The 18,374-nt window shown below is 35.3% G+C and overlaps 2 protein-coding genes across 6 annotated transcripts in view; both read right to left on the bottom strand.

Moving 5' to 3' along the window:
* Positions 1 to 4,764: 4,764 nt before the first annotated feature.
* Positions 4,765 to 7,685, bottom strand: LOC109071178 (lymphatic vessel endothelial hyaluronic acid receptor 1-like). The gene is made up of 6 exons (XM_019087652.2): positions 7,525 to 7,685; positions 7,175 to 7,337; positions 6,900 to 7,039; positions 5,461 to 5,706; positions 5,277 to 5,355; positions 4,765 to 5,113 (listed from the first exon to the last, which is right to left on the bottom strand). Exons 1-6 carry the CDS (start codon positions 7,613 to 7,615, stop codon positions 4,948 to 4,950), a joined length of 885 nt encoding a protein of 294 aa, XP_018943197.2. The 5' UTR covers positions 7,616 to 7,685; the 3' UTR covers positions 4,765 to 4,947.
* A 3,087-nt stretch (positions 7,686 to 10,772) lies between these two features.
* Positions 10,773 to 18,374, bottom strand: part of LOC109092875 (inositol 1,4,5-triphosphate receptor associated 1-like) — a 35,796-nt gene continuing 28,194 nt past the window's right edge. For 3 of the 5 annotated variants that reach the window (XM_042728607.1, XM_042728606.1, XM_042728610.1), the window contains 7 exons: positions 15,864 to 16,017; positions 15,722 to 15,771; positions 15,032 to 15,151; positions 14,766 to 14,833; positions 13,247 to 13,366; positions 11,671 to 11,802; positions 10,773 to 11,598 (listed from right to left, as the gene is read on the bottom strand). In XM_042728607.1, coding sequence (XP_042584541.1) covers positions 11,370 to 11,598; positions 11,671 to 11,802; positions 13,247 to 13,366; positions 14,766 to 14,833; positions 15,032 to 15,151; positions 15,722 to 15,771; positions 15,864 to 16,017 — 873 coding nt within the window. In that variant the 3' untranslated portion in view covers positions 10,773 to 11,369. The remainder of the gene's footprint in view (positions 11,599 to 11,670; positions 11,803 to 13,246; positions 13,367 to 14,765; positions 14,834 to 15,031; positions 15,152 to 15,721; positions 15,772 to 15,863; positions 16,018 to 18,374) is intronic. The other 2 variants (XM_042728608.1, XM_042728609.1) reach the window with 2 other exon arrangements.

Below are 18,374 nucleotides of genomic sequence, written 5' to 3'. Positions count from 1 at the left end.
ACTGTCTGCCTATGCAACGACTTGAAAAGGGTTTGGCATACTTGACATTACATTACATGGGCAGTGTCTCCCTCCTGTGGAGATTTGTGAGCTATATCCTCAAAATATTTACAGGTGCATCTCAATAAATTAGAATGTCGTGGAAAAGTTCGTTTATTTAAGTAATTCAACTCAAATTGTGAAACTCGTGTATTAAATAAATTCAATGCACATATACTATAAATTCGAATTCATATACTACTTTAGTCTGTGTGCATTGAATTTAATACATGAGTTTCACAATTTGAGTTGAATTACTGAATTGAACTTTTCCACGACATTCTAATTTATTGAGATGCACCTGTATGTGCAGCAGAAATAGGCAGACATCGAGATTCTTCTCTGGCAAAGAAAAATGTCTGGAACGTTCCGCCACTGCTCGGCAGAACATGCAAAGAAAAAAAACCCTCAGGATTAGCTTAGATATTCATACCACCTCAAAATTTTGGTTTAGGGTCAGAGCTGTAGTTTGTCAGGTAGAGCATCATTTCCCATCATTTCCTGTGCATTCAAAACATAATTAAATGGAACAAAAGACTGAAAGTTTTAATTAATGCATCACATAATGTTTGTAAAAAGGGAAAAAAATATTAGTGTTTGATTTTATTTCTTTGAGAATATTTGTAATGTGTGGTACTGTACATTGGTTAAATGCAGTGCCTGTAGTGTACTGTCTGTTTTCTGAGGACAGCATATTTATTCATTGAATTAACTTTAACCCAGTTATTTTCTTTTTCTTTTTATGTTTCATGTGTGTAGAAAACAATTTTGTAAATGACTAAAAGAGTAATTAATCGATAATTTCTCCCTGTATTTTGTGTGCTTTTCATCAGTGCCCAACTTGTCATATAATCTTTTCCATTATATGAAAACATTCTACACATATATTCCTTCCATCACAGGAATAAACCACACACACACACACAGATGCCTGTAGTTGCAGAAACACCCATATATATATATATATATACTGTACGGGTGTTTCTGCAACTACAGGCGCTTTTAAGTCCCAGCAGTGCAATTTTAGATTTATGTTAAAATTTGTCATATGATGCTTTATAAATATATTCACAGTGTCATTAAACACCTTGACAAAAATATAATTAATAATTAATGTGATTTAATACAAAATTATGAAGCATTTTTAGGTCCAAACACCATTTTTGTTCATGTCCCACAACTCTGGTCACAATGTTGAGATACGTAAAATAAGCTAATTGAATTCAAATTTGACATTATTTCAAATGGAATTGTTTAATATACATATTCATTTATAGCATCTTAAATTTTTATTTAATTTTTTACTGATAATTTTTATGATTTTTGGAACTAACTGTGCCTGTCCCACACTTTTGAGTCCTTACCACAACAATGAAAAAAGGCTTTTATTATCACATTTTATCAAAGACAAACAAGTCTAGTTTCTATGCAAACAGAAATTAGCACGTGAGCACAATGCTGACACATTGACCCCCCAAAAATAAGGTAAATATCATCTTTTCTGTGTCAGTATTTATTGTGTGTCCTTACCACACAGCTTAGTAATTCTGTACTTTCAACTACATTTTAAAAATTATTGTATATTACGGTTTAATTCATGAATATTAAGATGCTAAGAGTCAAAACTAATGTAGCAGACCTTGCTAGCTGCCAATAAGCCTTAAATTTAAGTGTTGCGGTAAAGACCTGGTGTTGTGGTAGAGACAAGTTCAAGGTTTACTGTATATTAAATTACAGATATTCAGTCTATTGTAAATCATATTTAAACATAACACTTTGTAACCCTAGATGAGACCAAATTCATCAACAATAAGATCAAAGAAATGCAGAGAGGAAATGAGAAACGACCCAGAGAGGTATGCAGAGTATCTGCAGCAGGAGAAAGAATGTTACAAAGAGAGAAAGGAAAATGGGCAGAAAAAGAGTGTCTCCCAGCTAACAAAAAGAGAAAAAAATTTGAAAAGAAGGCAGTAGAGGATAAATAAAAGAAACCAGAGGGCAAAACACAAAATACTGCTTGCCTAAAAACAGTTTTTTTTGCAACAAATACATCATCTTTTAAAGATAATATTTTTTTAAACATGAAAAACAGGTTGAGTTCTTTACTGCAAAACTACTACCATATCTTACACATGCAGTACCTCCTGATTTCTGTTTGTTTTACTGTTGTTCTGTACAGTAGCCTGTTTTTGATTTCATGGCACTTTAACAGCTCTGCTTTATTTATTTATTTATTTATTTATTTATTAATTAATATCAGTATTTAGAAAACTGCACAAAATTTGAAAGCTATTGAAATATTACATTTGTATACAATGAACGTTATTGCGAGGTTGCGGTAAGGTTGAAAAACATAAAAAATAAATATGTTCCAGATTAAAATCTTAATGACTCCATGCAGTTTTGTTGACCTTTTTATATGCATTACAGACTATGATGGTTGAATACACCAAAATATAGTAAATACAAAAATACATATATATGCATAAACACACATATATAAATAAATATATATATTTCATTATATGTATGGATGTATATATGTGTATGTACGGATGTATATATACATATACAGGTCCTTCTCAAAAAATTAGCATATTGTGAAAAAGTTCATTTTTTTCCATAATGTAATGATAAAAATTAAACTTTCATATATTTTAGATTCATTGCACACCAACTGAAATATTTCAGGTCTTTTATTGTTTTAATACTGATGATTTTGGCATACAGCTCATGAAAACCCCAAAATCCTATCTCAAAAAATTAGCATATCATGAAAAGGTTCTCTAAACGAGCTATTAACCTAATCATCTGAATCAACTAATTAACTCTAAACACCTGCAAAAGATTCCTGAGGCTTTTAAGATGAGGTGAGCAGGAGCACTTACTCAAAACCGCAATCATGGGTAAGACTGCCGACCTGACTGCTGTCCAGAAGGCCATCATTGACACCCTCAAGCGAGGAGCACGAGGGTAAGACACAGAAAGAAATTTCTGAACGAATAGGCTGTTCCCAGAGTGCTGTATCAAAGGCACCTCAGTGGGGAAGTCTGTGGGAAGGAAAAAGTGTGGCAAAAAACGCTGCACAACGAGAAGAGAAGAGTGACCGGACCCTGAGGAAGATTGTGGAGAAAGGACCGATTCCAGACCTTGGGGGACCTGCGGAAAGAGTGGACTGAGTCTGGAGTAGAAACATCCAGAGCCACCGTGCACAGGCGTGTGCTTTTGAACCAGAAACAGCGGCAGAAGCGCCTGACCTGGGCTACAGAGAAGCAGCACTGGACTGTTGCTCAGTGGTCCAAAAGTACTTTTTTCGGATGAAAGCAAATTTTGCATGTCATTCGGAAATCAAGGTGCCAGAATCTGGAGGAAGACTGGGGAGAAGGAAATGCCAAAATGCCTGAAGTCCAGTGTCAAGTACCACAGTCAGTGATGGTCTGGGGTGCCATGTCAGCTGCTGGTGTTGGTCCACTGTGTTTTATCAAGGGCAGGGTCAATGCAGCTAGCTATCAGGAGATTTTGGAGCACTTCATGCTTCCATCTGCTGAAAAGCTTTATGGAGATGAAGATTTCGTTTTTCAGCACGACCTGGCACCTGCTCACAGTGCCAAAACCACTGGTAAATGGTTAACTGACCATGGTATGTCACGGTTCATAGATCTATGGTGTCATCTTGTTGTCTGTGTGTAGGTTGCGGGGTGTATCACCTGATTGTTCTGTGTGGGCGTCGCCGCTGATTACTGATCAGCGGCAGCTGCGGCTTATTACATCTTGCCTATTTAACGCCTTGTCTTTCGTCTCATGTTGTCAGATGGTTGTTTGGAGGTCCTGGTGTTTGTTCGTGTCTCTCGTGTTTGTTGTACCTGCTCTGGATTTCTCGTCGCTGTTCCTGTTTGCCTGTCTGTTCCTGTGGATTATCATTCTGGAAATCCTCGTTCATCACTTCAGCCACGTTGGACTCACGGATCACCACTCACCACGGACACCATCGCCCATCAAAGTCTGTGTTACCATCTCTCCCTGCTGCTTATTTGTCTCGTCATTTCATGTACATCTGACTTTATCTGGCGTGAAGCTCTATTAAAAGAGATAATTAACTTGCAATTGCATCCAGTCTTCTCTTCCGTGACATGGTATTACTTTGCTCAATTGGCCTGCCAACTCTCCTGACCTGAACCCCATAGAGAATCTGTGGGATATTGTGAAGAGAAAGTTGAGAGACGCAAGACCCAACACTCTGGATGAGCTTAAGGCCGCTATCGAAGCATCCTGGGCCTCCATAACACCTCAGCAGTGCAACAGGCTGACTGCCTCCATGCCACGCTGCACTGAAGCAGTCATTTCTGCAAAAGGATTCCCGACCAAGTATTGAGTGCATAACTGAACATAATTATGTGAAGGTTGACTTTTTTGTATTAAAAACACTTTTCTTTTATTGGTCGGATGAAATATGCTAATTTTTTGAGATAGGAATTTTGGGTTTTCATGAGCTGTATGCCAAAATCATCAGTATTAAAACAATAAAAGACCTGAAATATTTCAGTTGGTGTGCAATGAATCTAAAATATATGAAAGTTTAATTTTTATCATTACATTATGGAAAATAATGAACTTTTTCACAATATGCTAATTTTTTGAGAAGGACCTGTATTTTCTCAAGCAACACTTTTCAGTTCAATTATTTTCAGAGCAAACCATTTGAATTGAATATTGAATGCCCAGACATTTAGCAAAATCAGTAAAATATTTAATGTAATAAAATTATTATTAAAAAAGCATGATAAAAAGCCAACTTCCATATAAATAAACTCATCTGTGTCATTTTGTACTTCATTACAAAACTACGACATTGTGACACACAAACACTTCAGTCTCAGTCATCCCAAGATGTCTTGACAAATAGAGAAGTCACTCCTTTTCTGTAGAACTGCTGTTGTTGTTTTCTTCCTCGTTCTCCTCCACATGCTCCTCCTGTGGTTTCTGCACGTCTTTTTTACTACAGTACTCCAAATCCTCCGTCTCAATGTACTCCTTCTGCTGCTCGCTGTCACACTGCGTCCTGCAGGGTCTGTTCCTGTAGTGCACAAATTTCAATGATCAGCTTAATTAAAAAATTCAGCTGAATTAAAAAGTAAAAAGTGAGTTGAATTAAAATCAGCTCTGGAATCCCAGAGATTTGCTCTAAGATTTAACTTTATATTTGAAAACATTTGGATAAACAGAGGAACATAACTTACGTTTTGAAATAATAAAGTGCTAGAAAGACAGCAAGCATGACTGTGAAGGTGACTGTGATCAGTAAGACAGCTGGAACAGCTGCAAACCACAAAAGAGAAAACAGTAAATACAAGCAAGCCTCTGTGTTTAATCAAACAATAGCTGCTCTTATACGCTCATATTATGAAAACTGGATGATCATACTCTCAATCGAGGTTTCACTCATGGGCAGATGTTTCCCTTCATCATCCATATCGTTAACAGAGGGACTGTGAGATGTTGAAGAAAAAGGAACAGAGGAAGATGATGGGGAAGGGAGTTTAGAAAATGGGGTTTTCCTCAGATGAACTCCAGTTTGAGCAGTGGGAAAAACAGATGAATGTGTTGTGGTTGGCTTTCTTGTTGTCGTTTGGTGTGCGGCCATGGAAGCCTGGTTTTGTGCCTCAAAATCTGCAAACAGAACCGATTCAGGCTTGTTACATAACAGACATGACAATCAAACAAATCTCAACGGTTACGTTTGCCCTGATCAGGCATTTGCCAATTCATCCCACTCACTTCCTTCCATTTCACCACATCCCTGACCCTCATAGGAAACCAATCTGTGATGATGTCACATCCAGAATTTCCTATTTCTTTGGCACACTAACAGTTTGTGCTGATTTGATGCCAACTAACACACAAACTTGGAAAGGAGTTCATACAAAAATCTGTATCAGGCTTGTAAATAAGTATGACTTTGCAATCAGTGGGACTCATTCATTATAATCATACACATATTTGTGCATAAAATCTGTGTATGAATCTTAATGATTTGCTATTAGGTTTGCATTCAAATTTAATTCAATACATGCAAAAAAAAAAAAAAATCAATACACATACAAAAAAAAAAAAAAATACATTACAATTATACATTATAATAAACCATTTTCTAAAAACATATAGCAATGTAATAACGATGTGACTTTACAAAATGAAGCATTTATAAATACTTATAAATTCAATTATAAATACTTAGTTCAGCCAAGTGACACACAAAACAATAGAAAACATGTATCAGGAAGTTTCTTGTATTAATAACCTGGGTATTTTTTTACTATCATTTACTAACCACACATATATGCATATATTTGTGAAAAAAATCTACTTAATAATAATAATCATTAAAAATAAATTTTCAATAAAAAAACTGAAATTCTAAATTTGTTCTACAATTAAGCACCAACTGAAACCACATGTACACAAAAATCACACACTCAGTGGCTTTAGAAGCTAGACATTTTTAAAAGCCAAATAACAAAAACACATATCAACAACAACAAAATAAATTTAATTCACTTAAAAAAATTAAGAATTATTTATGAGCAATAATCAAATAAAAATATAACATATAACTTAGGTCTGCGATCCTATATAAAACAGTTTTGAATGCACTTAGTAGTAGGTGTTGTTGTATGGAAATCCCATATATGGAAATGATTAGGGCGTGTTTAATGCTAATTACTATCACAGGCATTGTAGTCTCACATCAAATATGACACATTCATTTACCTTGAATAAAGCTTAACAAATAATTAATGTGCATTTAAGAATCCAATTATGGATATGCAACCAGAGTGTATAAAATTATCAAAATATTTTACCTGTTAAATTGAAGCAGAAGGCATCAAACTCTTTACTGGGGTCTGCACGCCACACGACAACCCCAGTCTGACCATTGCCACAGATCGATTTGACCTGAATTCGGGGAACAACAGCTATTTGCTCATCTACCCATCCGAACCTGAGATTTAAAAAGAAAAACGATGTTCATTTTCCTCATTTACAATTTAAAGTATTAATTGGTTAATTCCGCATTATACATTGATTTGTATCAATGTATAATGCGGATATAATTTGTATTTGATTTCGTTTTGACCTGCATGTCTCCAGACCGTGTTTCTGGGCCTCTGCTACCTGTGCTTTGCTTGCAATAGTCAAACCTAGATGCTCACAAAGATCTCTGGCTGCTGATGCACTTAAGGCGTATGTATTTCCGATGGAAACTTCAAACACACCGGAGATGGCTCGTTTAGGGTTCACTGTTCATCAGAGGAAGAAAAAAGAAATAGAATTTAATTAGTTTTAACACACTGTTAAAGGTGAGTCAAATATATTAGTCACATTTTTAGTACTTATTAGGAAACAGCCAAACATTCCAATTAATTTCTACAAAGTCATATAGATCCACAGATATTAAAGATAAATAAATGCCCATGAGGGACATACCTTTTACTGACTGGATGTCAAAAGTTAGGCTAGACATGAATAAACTACTGAAAAGCATCATCATCATCATCCTCATCCAGACTCTTGCCATGGTGGTGAAGTCTGCTTTCTCTGAGCCTCTGAGCAAAGTGTGATCGGTGATGTGTGCCTGAGTGCCAAGTGGAGAGGTTATAGGGAGGCTAAACTCCCCAGGGCTGCGGCCCGTGCGTAGAGGGGGCGGTTATTCCATAAATGACCCGTACAAAGTGTCATGACCAAGCCGCCGCAGTGGGGAAGAGGAAACAGGAGGTGCGCTGGCATCTCTGATGAGGGACTGTGCTCTTCAGGAGTCTGGTTCAGGCCAAGGCGAGAATGTTTTCACCATGAAAACACCTGGTGATGACACAAGACCTGCTGACGCACTGCACCACACGGTCAATGTTTCCATCCTTTGTGTCATAGCAAGCTTAGTAAAAATCCATAACCTATGACAGGAAATCCAAAAGCCAGAGCAATGTTCCAGGCTCTTTTCTAAGTTCCTGAAACAACTGATCACTGGAAGCCAATTTCCCACACATAATTTTTTTTTTTTTTAAATCATGTTTTGGTAAATCATAAAAAGTCAAATCATGACAAAATATGAAATTGAAATGATGACATAAAGAGTCACAATTATGAGATGATCACAAGGGAAGTGTCCAACACATAAGAAAAAAATTATGCTTTGGTAAATCATAATTATGACAAACAATAATGAGATAAAAAGTCATAATTATGACATAAAAAGGCTAAATTATAAAATAAACTGATCATATCACCATCAAAGGCCAATTCCACCACATACCAAAAAAATCATGCTTTGTGACATTATAAGTCATTATGATAAATTTGAAATGACAAGACAAAAAGTTGAAATAATGACAAAAAGTCATTAAGATGTAAACTCAATGCAAACTTTATGGAAACACATTTTCTACGCCAAAACAACAACAAAATAACTCCTTTTTAAATGAGTCAAAATTCTAATGTAAAAGAAATTATGAGATAAAAAGTCAATTATGACATAAAAACAAAATTGAGATACAAAGTCATAATTATGATAGTCTAAATAACACAGTCATATTTATGAGATAAAATATCATAAGATAAAATTTAATACTTGAGAGAAAAGTATTAATTATGAGATATAATTGTTAGATCAAAGTAAAAACGCTAAGATAAAAGCTCAAGACAAAATCATTACTTCTGACAATTATGAAGTTTTATCTCATAATTTGGACTTTTTCATTTTGAATTTTGTTTTATAACTTTGAGTGGGTCTCTCATAATTGTAACTTTTTATGTCAGTTATGTTGGGAGAAAGTATACTTTATCTTATGTGGTGGAAACAGGCTTTCATATAATAGATCACAGAGCAGCTCAAAATATTTGAGTTCATTTTGAAATCTCGGACTTCTTATTCCGATACAATGGCCAAGTCTGAGATATTGAGATTTTTTCTGTAACACTAGAGATGACATGAAATGAAATTTCTTGACAGAACAATTGAAGAAGGAGGGGACAAGCTAAAGTCTCCCAGTGCAGTCTATAAAATAAACAAACACAATGACAGACATTGCAGTTCACTTAATGCAGTTCACTAAAGCAAATAATTAAGCATGTAATGTTTGTTGTAATTATTAATTTCTGTGTAAATTATTTTTATTGTTGTTTCATCAGACATATTCAGATTACGTTATTTCTTTAAAATTCTTTGATTTAAAACCAATTAAATATATATTTACAGGTTAAGTGATAGAACACTTAGTAATTAATGGTATTTTCAGTGACTTTTTATATATGTGACATTCATCAATTTGCAGCAGGGAGTCTGTGGGAAAGCAAGTCTATGATCACTGTCAAGTTGGATTGATTCCCTGTTGTTTATGAAGATTACTAGATAGATGATGTGCTCAGATCTCCGTGACTTCTTGGGTTGTTTGTTCGGCTTTGGTCTCTTAAATGGACAATTTCCTCCTGTTCCCTTGTGCTTTCTTATTAACAGGCTGATGTCCATCTAACTTCCTGTGAAAGAACGCAGACACAGCTATATCCCACTTCCGGCAAAACATCTCTCAAACAAACACACACACACACACACACACACACACACACACACACACACACACACAGGCACAACATCATCATCTCACTGCCTGGAAATGACTATGAAAAAAAAAATGTGAAAGTGAAATGTGAAATTTCTCTGGAAAGTACATTTTATTAGATTAATATTGGTTCATATTGTGTCAAGTGTGTGACTGTGATGACCATACTTTGAAATATATGAAACTTGTCAAGAACATTTTGTCCCAATAAATAGAAAATAATCATATTTTAAAGTATTTTGTATTTTTGAATAGTTTGGGAAAGTAATCCATGCATATATATATATATATATATATATATATATATATATATATATATATATATATATATATATATATATATACACACACACACATATATAAACTTTTTTGCACCTTGACATTACTGACATAATTTTAATGATTTATTCTCATTAGGTAATGTGGAATCATAAGATGTATGTTACAATGTTTGTTGAATTGTTGGGTTCCGCAATAAGATTTAATAACATAATTTATTCTCATTAATTGGCAAAATCAGAATTTTCTTTCATTACTGAGAAAACATATTTAATTGTTTAATGTTATTTTTTAAATATTCATATAATAATGGTACCATTTATTGCACTTAACTCTTTATTACAGAAATATGAATTTGCAGAAGAAATGTATTTAAAAGTCATGAAAATGACATAATGCCAACAATCTTGATTGTCCCAAAAATGACAGTTAAATGAGATGTCAAAATTTTGATGAGAATTATGACAAGTCAAAATGATGAGATACTAAGTCATAGTTATGTCGTCAAAATTAATAGATGAAAATCCATAATTATGACATTAAAAGATAAAAATATTAGATAAACTCATAAAAAGTTGAAATTGTAATATAAACTAATCACTACGGAAGCTTATTCCCACCATATGGGGGAAAAAAAATTATGGTAAAAATTATGGTATTATGGTAAATAAAAATTATGATAAAGAAAAAAAACAAACAAACCTATAACTATAACCTAACCCTAACTGATCAAGACGTAGGCCCATTTCCACTACACAGGAAAAAATGCTTTGGTAAATTTATGAGATAAGTCTTTATTTTCTACCATGCAATAAACAGGAACTGTACTCTAGAAAAAACATGTGATTTTCAAACACCTTTATTACAAGGTGAAGTGGCACAACAGTAAACACAAGCACACATGTGCAAATATGAGATCTTTCATGCTAGTTAAAAGTGCTCTTCAAAATTGTGAAAAATTCTGAACTATTAAAACCAGTGCTCTGAAGGCACAACCCCACACAACCGTCAACTACCAGTCGCAAAATATTGCACTTTAGGATCTACCTTGGAATGTCAATTCAAATAAACAACAAACAACTGCAAAGACTTTAAAACATACTGTACCAAATTTTGTATTAAATATTGTACTAAATATATCAAATATATATTTCACAAAACCTGAGAAGTTTAATCATAAGGTTCGAGTGGTATAATCATATCAACCGTGACAGTCTCAGAAAACGTTTCTCTGCAATAACAAGAAATCACAACTTTCCCAACCTCAAGTAATATAACTTATCAATTTAGTTTACAAAGCAAATCTGATTTCTCATTTAAGCACACTTGGTCCCTAAACAATAACAAGTAGTTCTGCTATTTTCTAAATGCAGTGTGAAAGACTGGTAGAAACAATATGAGCTGTGTTAATCTGTCTCTCCGTGATGGATGAGAATAAAGTCATTCTGGGGCAGGGGTCTTTGACCCTACATTCAGTCCGAAAAACGTCTTCTTGCCTGGGATGGCAGACGTGTCTCCGCTCTCGCTGTAGCGGTTGCTGAAGAAGCTTATGACATTAACAAGAATGAATGAAGCAAAAAACAGAGTGAGGATGATCCAAAGAACTCGATTTCGTTGGAAGAATTTTGGAAATATCCGGTCAAGGACCTCTAATGACTCTTCAAACCTGCTGCAAGGACAAAGACATGACTACTGATTCATTAACAATCATTTGACAGGCAGACACTTTGAAGTCAATTACCTATTAGTCTTCCTGTCTTTATCACCATTTCCTCTGGTTTCCTCCTCGGAGTCCTTCTGCTTCTCTTCTGCTTTCTCTTCCTCCTCCTTCAGCTCCTGAAGTTCTTTAGACCTCTTAAGTCCTTCTTGGTATCTACAGTGAAGTTAATTTCTGTCACTTCATATACAGCAGAAGCTGAATTTGTTTTCTAAAAGCTTTTATAAGGCTTTAAAAATATTTTTTTGCATAAAATCATTTTCAAGAATGTCTATTCACATTTTTACAAAAAAGAAAAGATTATGGTTTCAAATAAAAGCTGTATTTTTACTTTCAGTTTATCAAAAAAGATTTGAAAAAATACAAATATTACACAGCACAACTTTCAACACTGATACGTTTCTTGCGCAGCAAATCAGCACATTCGATTATTTATTTCACAGAAAAAATGAATGTGAAAATATATTGAATCAAAACACTTTTAGAAAATTTTAAAATATTATTGTTTTACGGTAGTTTTGATCAAATAAATGCAGCCTTGGGGAGGCATTAGAGACTCAAAAACATTTAAGTACAAAAAATCTTACAGTATATGTGACCCTGGAGCACAAAACCAATCTTAAGTTGCTGCTGTATATTTGTATCAATAGCCAAAAATATATTGTATGGGTCAAAATTATAGATTTTTCTTTTATGCAAAAAATCATTAGGATATTAAGTAAAGATCATGTTCCATGAAGATATTTTGTAAATTTCCTACTATAAATATATCTAAACCTAATTTTTAATTAGTAATATGCTTTGCTAAGAACTTCATTTGGACAATTTTAAAGGCGATTTCTCAATATTTTGATTTTTTTGCACCTTCAGATTCCAGATTTTCAAATAGTTGCATCTCGACCAAATACTGTCCTATCCTAACAAACCATACATCAACGGAAAGCTTATTTATTCAGCTTTGATGCATGATGTATAAATCTCAATTTCGAAAAATTTACCCTTGTGGTTTTGTGGTCCAGGGTCACATATTGTGTGTGACGAGTGTCAAGAAAAGAGCTATATAAAAATGTAACAAATTATTTGTTGACCGCTAATCTGAATATTGGGGAAATCCCATTCTCTTTATGCCATTTATTTTTAAATGTTGGTAACACTTTAGATTAGGAAACACCATTCACTAGTTGCTTATTAGCATGCATATTACTAGCATATTGGCTGTTTATTAGTACTTATAAAGCACATATGAATGCCTTATTCTGCATGAACATATTTTAGATCCCTTAATCCTACCCTATAAGTAATCCCTAATCTAAAGTGTTTAGGATGAGGGTATATGGTTTTAAAATCACTCTTTTGGAAAACCCATATTTGTTGACAACTAATCTGAATATTGTGCAGAAAGCATTTTACTATGTTGGTCACCAATGTTTCCCAAGGATTGTTACCTTGGTTTTTAAAAAAGGCAATTTCCTGAGAATGTTTTTGCAATTATGAAACTTGCATGATATAACTAGTTATCTAGACTTAAACAACAGTTTGTTGTTTGATGTGTGTGGTCACACAGGTTCATTTAAGCGTTCAGTAGGGCCAAGGGTGTTACCCTTTGTTATACGCTGCTTCTTCAATCTTGGCTTTTATCTCTTCTGTAATCTTCTCTGGACTGCAGACAACTTTGGCTGGCGTTGCTTCACTTTCCTGCTCCGTCAGAGGGTTTCCACTGCTTTGTTTCACATAGGAAAAGAAGAGACAGGGATGGAACAATAAAAAAAATTGCCATTACGCAGATGTGTGTGAACTACAGAATTGTCTCTCTCCGTTCATAACCACGAGTGATAACAATAATAACCTCTGCCCTCTTGGAGAGACTTAAATGTCACATGGCACACATGCCACTGCAGCTCTGACAGAAGTGAGACATGAGATGTTTAAACAGGTCCTTTGGGAGGTCTTTAAACATCACTCGCTTTAGAATAGCACACACACATTACTAGATTGTTATTGTCTGTCTGTCTTTGAGTTAAAGCCTGGTATTTAGATTTGACAGTACGGTGACAATCTCTTTGCCTTATCTTGCTTAAAAAAAAAAAAAAAAACAGTATGGTCAGACACTGATGACTGGTTTTTGTCAAACCTTCCTGTCCAAATGTTTAGATTTAATCACAAAATAGGATGTAAAATTGACTGCAGATGGGATTCTTGTGTTATTTTAAGCACACAGAAAAACGAGAAGGTTGTTTAAGTTATAATCCTCCAAAAGGGCCATACTTCTTGGTGTACTCTCTTAAAAATAAAAGGTACTTTATTGGCATCTGTGGTTCCATGAAGAACCTTTAACATACAGGCAACCTTTCCACTGCACAAAAGGTTCTTTATAATGAAAAAAACAAAAAACAACTATATATTGCATAGCCCTGTATCTGCTAATTTAAAAAAAAAAAAAAAAAAAAAAAAAAATTTCAAAATATATGGTAACACTTTATTTTAGGGTCTCTTAACTAGTTGCTAGTAGTTGTAGTAAAAAGCATAGTTGTATCTTTGCTCAAAGCAAGATAGGAATCACTTCTTTGTGGCAGTTTTTCTGATGTTTAAAAGAAAATACAATACATATGAATAGTTGTCGAAAGCAGATATGCTATTAAATGCACATAACATTTTGTGAGAAAGTGTGACATGCTTCATCAAAACCGGTACTATTTTTGGAATCAGCACTCCAAAATTAGAATGAAAATAAAAAACTTTGGATTTCATTAAGAAAATAAGATACTGTAATGGGTGGTGTAATTAAGTTCTTCACATAAAAATGGTTCTTTTAAGAACAGTTCGCAGAAAGGTTCTTTTGAGTATCAAAACTGGCTCTTCTATGGCATCAGTGTGAAAATCCCCTTTAAAAACCTCTATTTTAAAGATTGTTGACGAATAAATGTATTTAGATGGGTTTCCTATCTGCCACGTAAACATGCAACATTCTCCAGATACATATCTTTTGATAAGGCTCAAATGGATCCATTGTTTTAAGAAAACTGAGGATGTCAAAGATCGAATTTTGAAGCATTATTTGATGAATGTTAGCTCATGTACACAGTTTGAGGAATGTGGAGTCGAGAAAGGCAGTTACTTACGATTTGTCCGGCACATCTTGTTGTGTAGGGTCTGAGGAACTGCCGTTCTTAATGGTGTTCGACTCACACTAAAAACAACAGTAGAATACACTCAGTAAAAAAATCCTCAAGGTCTCATTCTGATGAATGGCTTTGGCCTGAAATGGTCACCTTGATAAAATGCCACATGTAGGAAACTTAAAGATAAAGCATCATTAATAACATGAGGCTGCTGACAGGCTACAACATAACAGCTGACTAGGCAGTGTGTGTGAGATAAGACTCACCACCACAGGAAGTGCACCGGGTGCAACATTAGGGCCAGCGGCGGCTGGCGTCTGCCCGGGGATGTTCAGTAGATTAAACTTGGGAACTACAGCCACACTGACTCTTCGTCTGGGCAATGCCTTAGAGAGAGAAAAAACACACTCTCTGAAACTAAACACATTTGATCTGTAGATAGACTCATTCTCTGCATCTCTGATCTGTGTTATGGATGTTATTGGTACAATATTACAAAAAGACAGGATTTTAAATGGCTGTTTGCAGCACCTTAGGTTCAGCAATAATATATTTCACAGTAATATATGGGTTCTTGAGCTAGCTATATGATTCTCTGGAGATTAAAAAGGTTTTTGATGTTACATTTTTAAAAGGTTCTTTATGTTACAGGTTCTTCAGATTGTTGTATCGGTTTACAGAGGAAAAGTGAACCCAAACAAGATTTTTATTTTTATTTTTTTATCAGTATTACAGGTTTTCTTAAGAACCATAGAAGTAGAGAATCCAAAATTTGTTGCTTTTAGTCCATGTTTGGGTTCAAGCTTTGAAGTCATCTACAAAACTTCAAATGTTTGGGGTCAGTGAAATTATGTTTCATTTATTTGTCACTGATAATAACAAGAAATAATTCCTGAGCAGCAAATTAAATTTGTGTTGGGTTATTTTTAATCCTTTAGCCACAGACTTTTGCCTACCTTTCCCAATTGCACAGACATGGATCTTGATGTACGTGGAACACCATCCTCTGTGCGAAACACATAAGAGATGGTAAGAGATGAAACATAAGCAGGCATGTCTTGTGGGGGGGGGGCAACTGTGGTTTTGATGTTTGTTTACCTCCAGTGTCCACTGATCCTGCATAGCAGCGGCTGGAGTTCTGGCTGGCAAGCTTCTTAAACTCCATCAGCTCAGCATGGTCCTTCTCATATGTCCGCTTCAGATTCTCCACATACTGCATCATCACCTCAGTGGCCTTGTTCATTCTCTTCTCCTGCCACGGACAAAGCAAGGGTTACACATTATCATATGCACAATCCACAGTGTACTCTTAAGCTCTAGGACACTAGTTTTTTTGGGTCTCACTAACAGTGGCAGTAGGACATGTCCTGGATCAACATCCTTCAAAGAACAATGACATCTAAACCTGCTGAACTATTCATAACATACCCTGTATAATCAGAGGGAAATAACCAAAACTCAAGCCTAATCCTAAAATCTGACCGGTTTGGTAGGGGCACAGTAGCCAGGTTTCCATCCAAATTTGCAGATTTAACGTGTGGAAAATTGGAATATCGCATAAAACATTTGCAAATAAGCACAGTTTCCGTCCAATGAGTCAAAGAGAACAAAATAGTCCCTTCTTGATAATCTGGCACTATAAAAGTAGGAGAAGCCACTGAATATAAGAATTTTCATATACAATAAATCACTTGCACCTCAGAGCAAGCAGATGAAACACAAAATGCGGTCATTGTATCCGGAGGCTTCTGCCTGCTGTTTGAGAACCCAGTCGTGTAGGACAGTTCTGGGAGGCAATTATACAGAAACACTTTGATGACAGACTTTGCTCGGGCATTTCAAGATGACCATAACATTTCAGATGCTGTGGAATGAGATCGGTCTGTTGGTTCATGCTGCCCCATAACGTAAAGTCACATGACTTTTTTTGATGCATATGGAGGAATTTATTCAGCATCTCTCATTATTCGCATCAACCCTTTTTGACCCAAGCGAACAAACTTATTTTGCAAATTAAGGGATTTTGTTTTTTTAATTGGCATTTCCATCATATGTTTCTGATGCAATACTTTAATATGCTATTCTATTAATTCTGGTACTATTCTATTAATACCAGTTGGCAGAGGCTTCTGGTTGGTATCAAAGTCATCATTTTTCATGGCCTAGATTTAACAAAAATTGCTTTCTTCACACTGTGGCCAAACAAGATGATATTTTTAAAATAAAAATTATCTCCCAAAAAATGCCATATTAGCAGCTACGTTTCTGGTTAATGTTGTTTTTGGAGCAGCAAGGATGTTGATTCAGGGACATGTCTTAAATGACGTTAAGTCAATTATCAGTCAAACATTTAATCAGTGTCACCCACTCAGACACTTTAGGCCAACAGGACTAGCAGGTTACTAAACTTAGACAAAGTGCCCCTGTTATGGATTTTTGAAAATTACTTTTCATGCAGTGTGTAACACAGCTCTAATTGAATTAAAACATCCTGCAAAGTTTTAAATATGAAGTTGAATAAAAGTTAAATATAAAGTTATTGTCTCTCAAAAGAAAGAGTCGACTCTGAATCATTGAAACGAGTCGTTTTTAAAACGAATCCTAAGCCCATGTCAACATAAAACATTAGCATATTGCCCGCCCACTTGTCGGTCTTTTCTAGTCTGAATGAAAATTCAGATTAATGCAAATTCATTCTTTGCCACTAGGTGCCACTTTTGGAGCCAAAAAAATAGTGGTTTCCCCAGTAAAGCAGCACTGCGCTCACAAACACTGCTTCATCAGGCATTACAATCATGATGACATTAATCTGACCAATCACCGCAGATTAGCATCACGCAAAGGAGGGGTTTGGAAAAATGAATCGTTGGGCGAATCATTTGGGAGTCGTTGAGCAAGTAAGGTAAAAATAAATGCATATTATAAGACAATGAAAGTGTTTTCTGACCTTGCATGCATGTCAACCTGTTGTTGGGGATAGGGCTGGGCGATGTATCGCATGCAATTGTCACGCGCATTTCGTCAGTAAAGCCGGTTCCCTGATTACCGCTAAATCTCCATCACCTGATGTCAAATGGAGCGGCATTTAATAGCCTATACAGAGCCGTAGATCACTGAAAAGCTACGCAATATCGTGTTCATTATCGCAGATGAATCGCCTTCAATAATGAACGCGATATTGCATAGCTTTTCAGTGATCTACGGCTCTGTATATTAAATGCCGCTCCATTTGAAAGCAGGTGATGGCGATTTAGCGGTAATCAGGGAACCGGCTTTACTGACGAAATGCGCGTGACAATTGCATGCGATACATCGCCCAGCCCTAGTTGGGGACTCCCAAAACCAAAATAAGGACCTTTCATTACCCATAATAGGGGAACTTTAAACTGCATTTGTTGTTAAAAGAAACATGATGAGTTTTCAGGATGTTAACAAGAGGATCATTCTAAGGCAGTAACAACAACCACAAAAATATTTGTATCACCAGTCATTATTAAATTATGGGATGCTAAAGAAAGGCATGGCAAACTGAGGTAATGATACAGTACTTGCAGTGAACTCATGTAGGGCCTATTATTAATAGTGTCGCCACTTGCTACAGATGTACCA

This window comes from Cyprinus carpio, chromosome B7 (assembly GCF_018340385.1).
Source record: "Cyprinus carpio isolate SPL01 chromosome B7, ASM1834038v1, whole genome shotgun sequence".
NCBI lineage: Eukaryota > Metazoa > Chordata > Actinopteri > Cypriniformes > Cyprinidae > Cyprinus > Cyprinus carpio.
This window is presented reverse-complemented; position numbering and strand designations above follow the sequence as displayed.

What these genes read in the sequence shown, in the direction of transcription:
- LOC109071178 (XM_019087652.2), bottom strand. Translation starts at nt 7,615, where the DNA reads ATGGCAAGAGTCTGGATGAGGATGATGATGATGATGCTTTTCAGTAGT. An exon ending in CACGGTCTGGAGACATGCAG is followed by an intron (nt 7,040 to 7,174) that starts GTCAAAACGAAA and finishes TTTAAATCTCAG; the next exon opens with GTTCGGATGGGTAGATGAGC. An exon ending in GCACTTTATTATTTCAAAAC is followed by an intron (nt 5,114 to 5,276) that starts GTAAGTTATGTT and finishes TGTGCACTACAG; the next exon opens with GAACAGACCCTGCAGGACGC.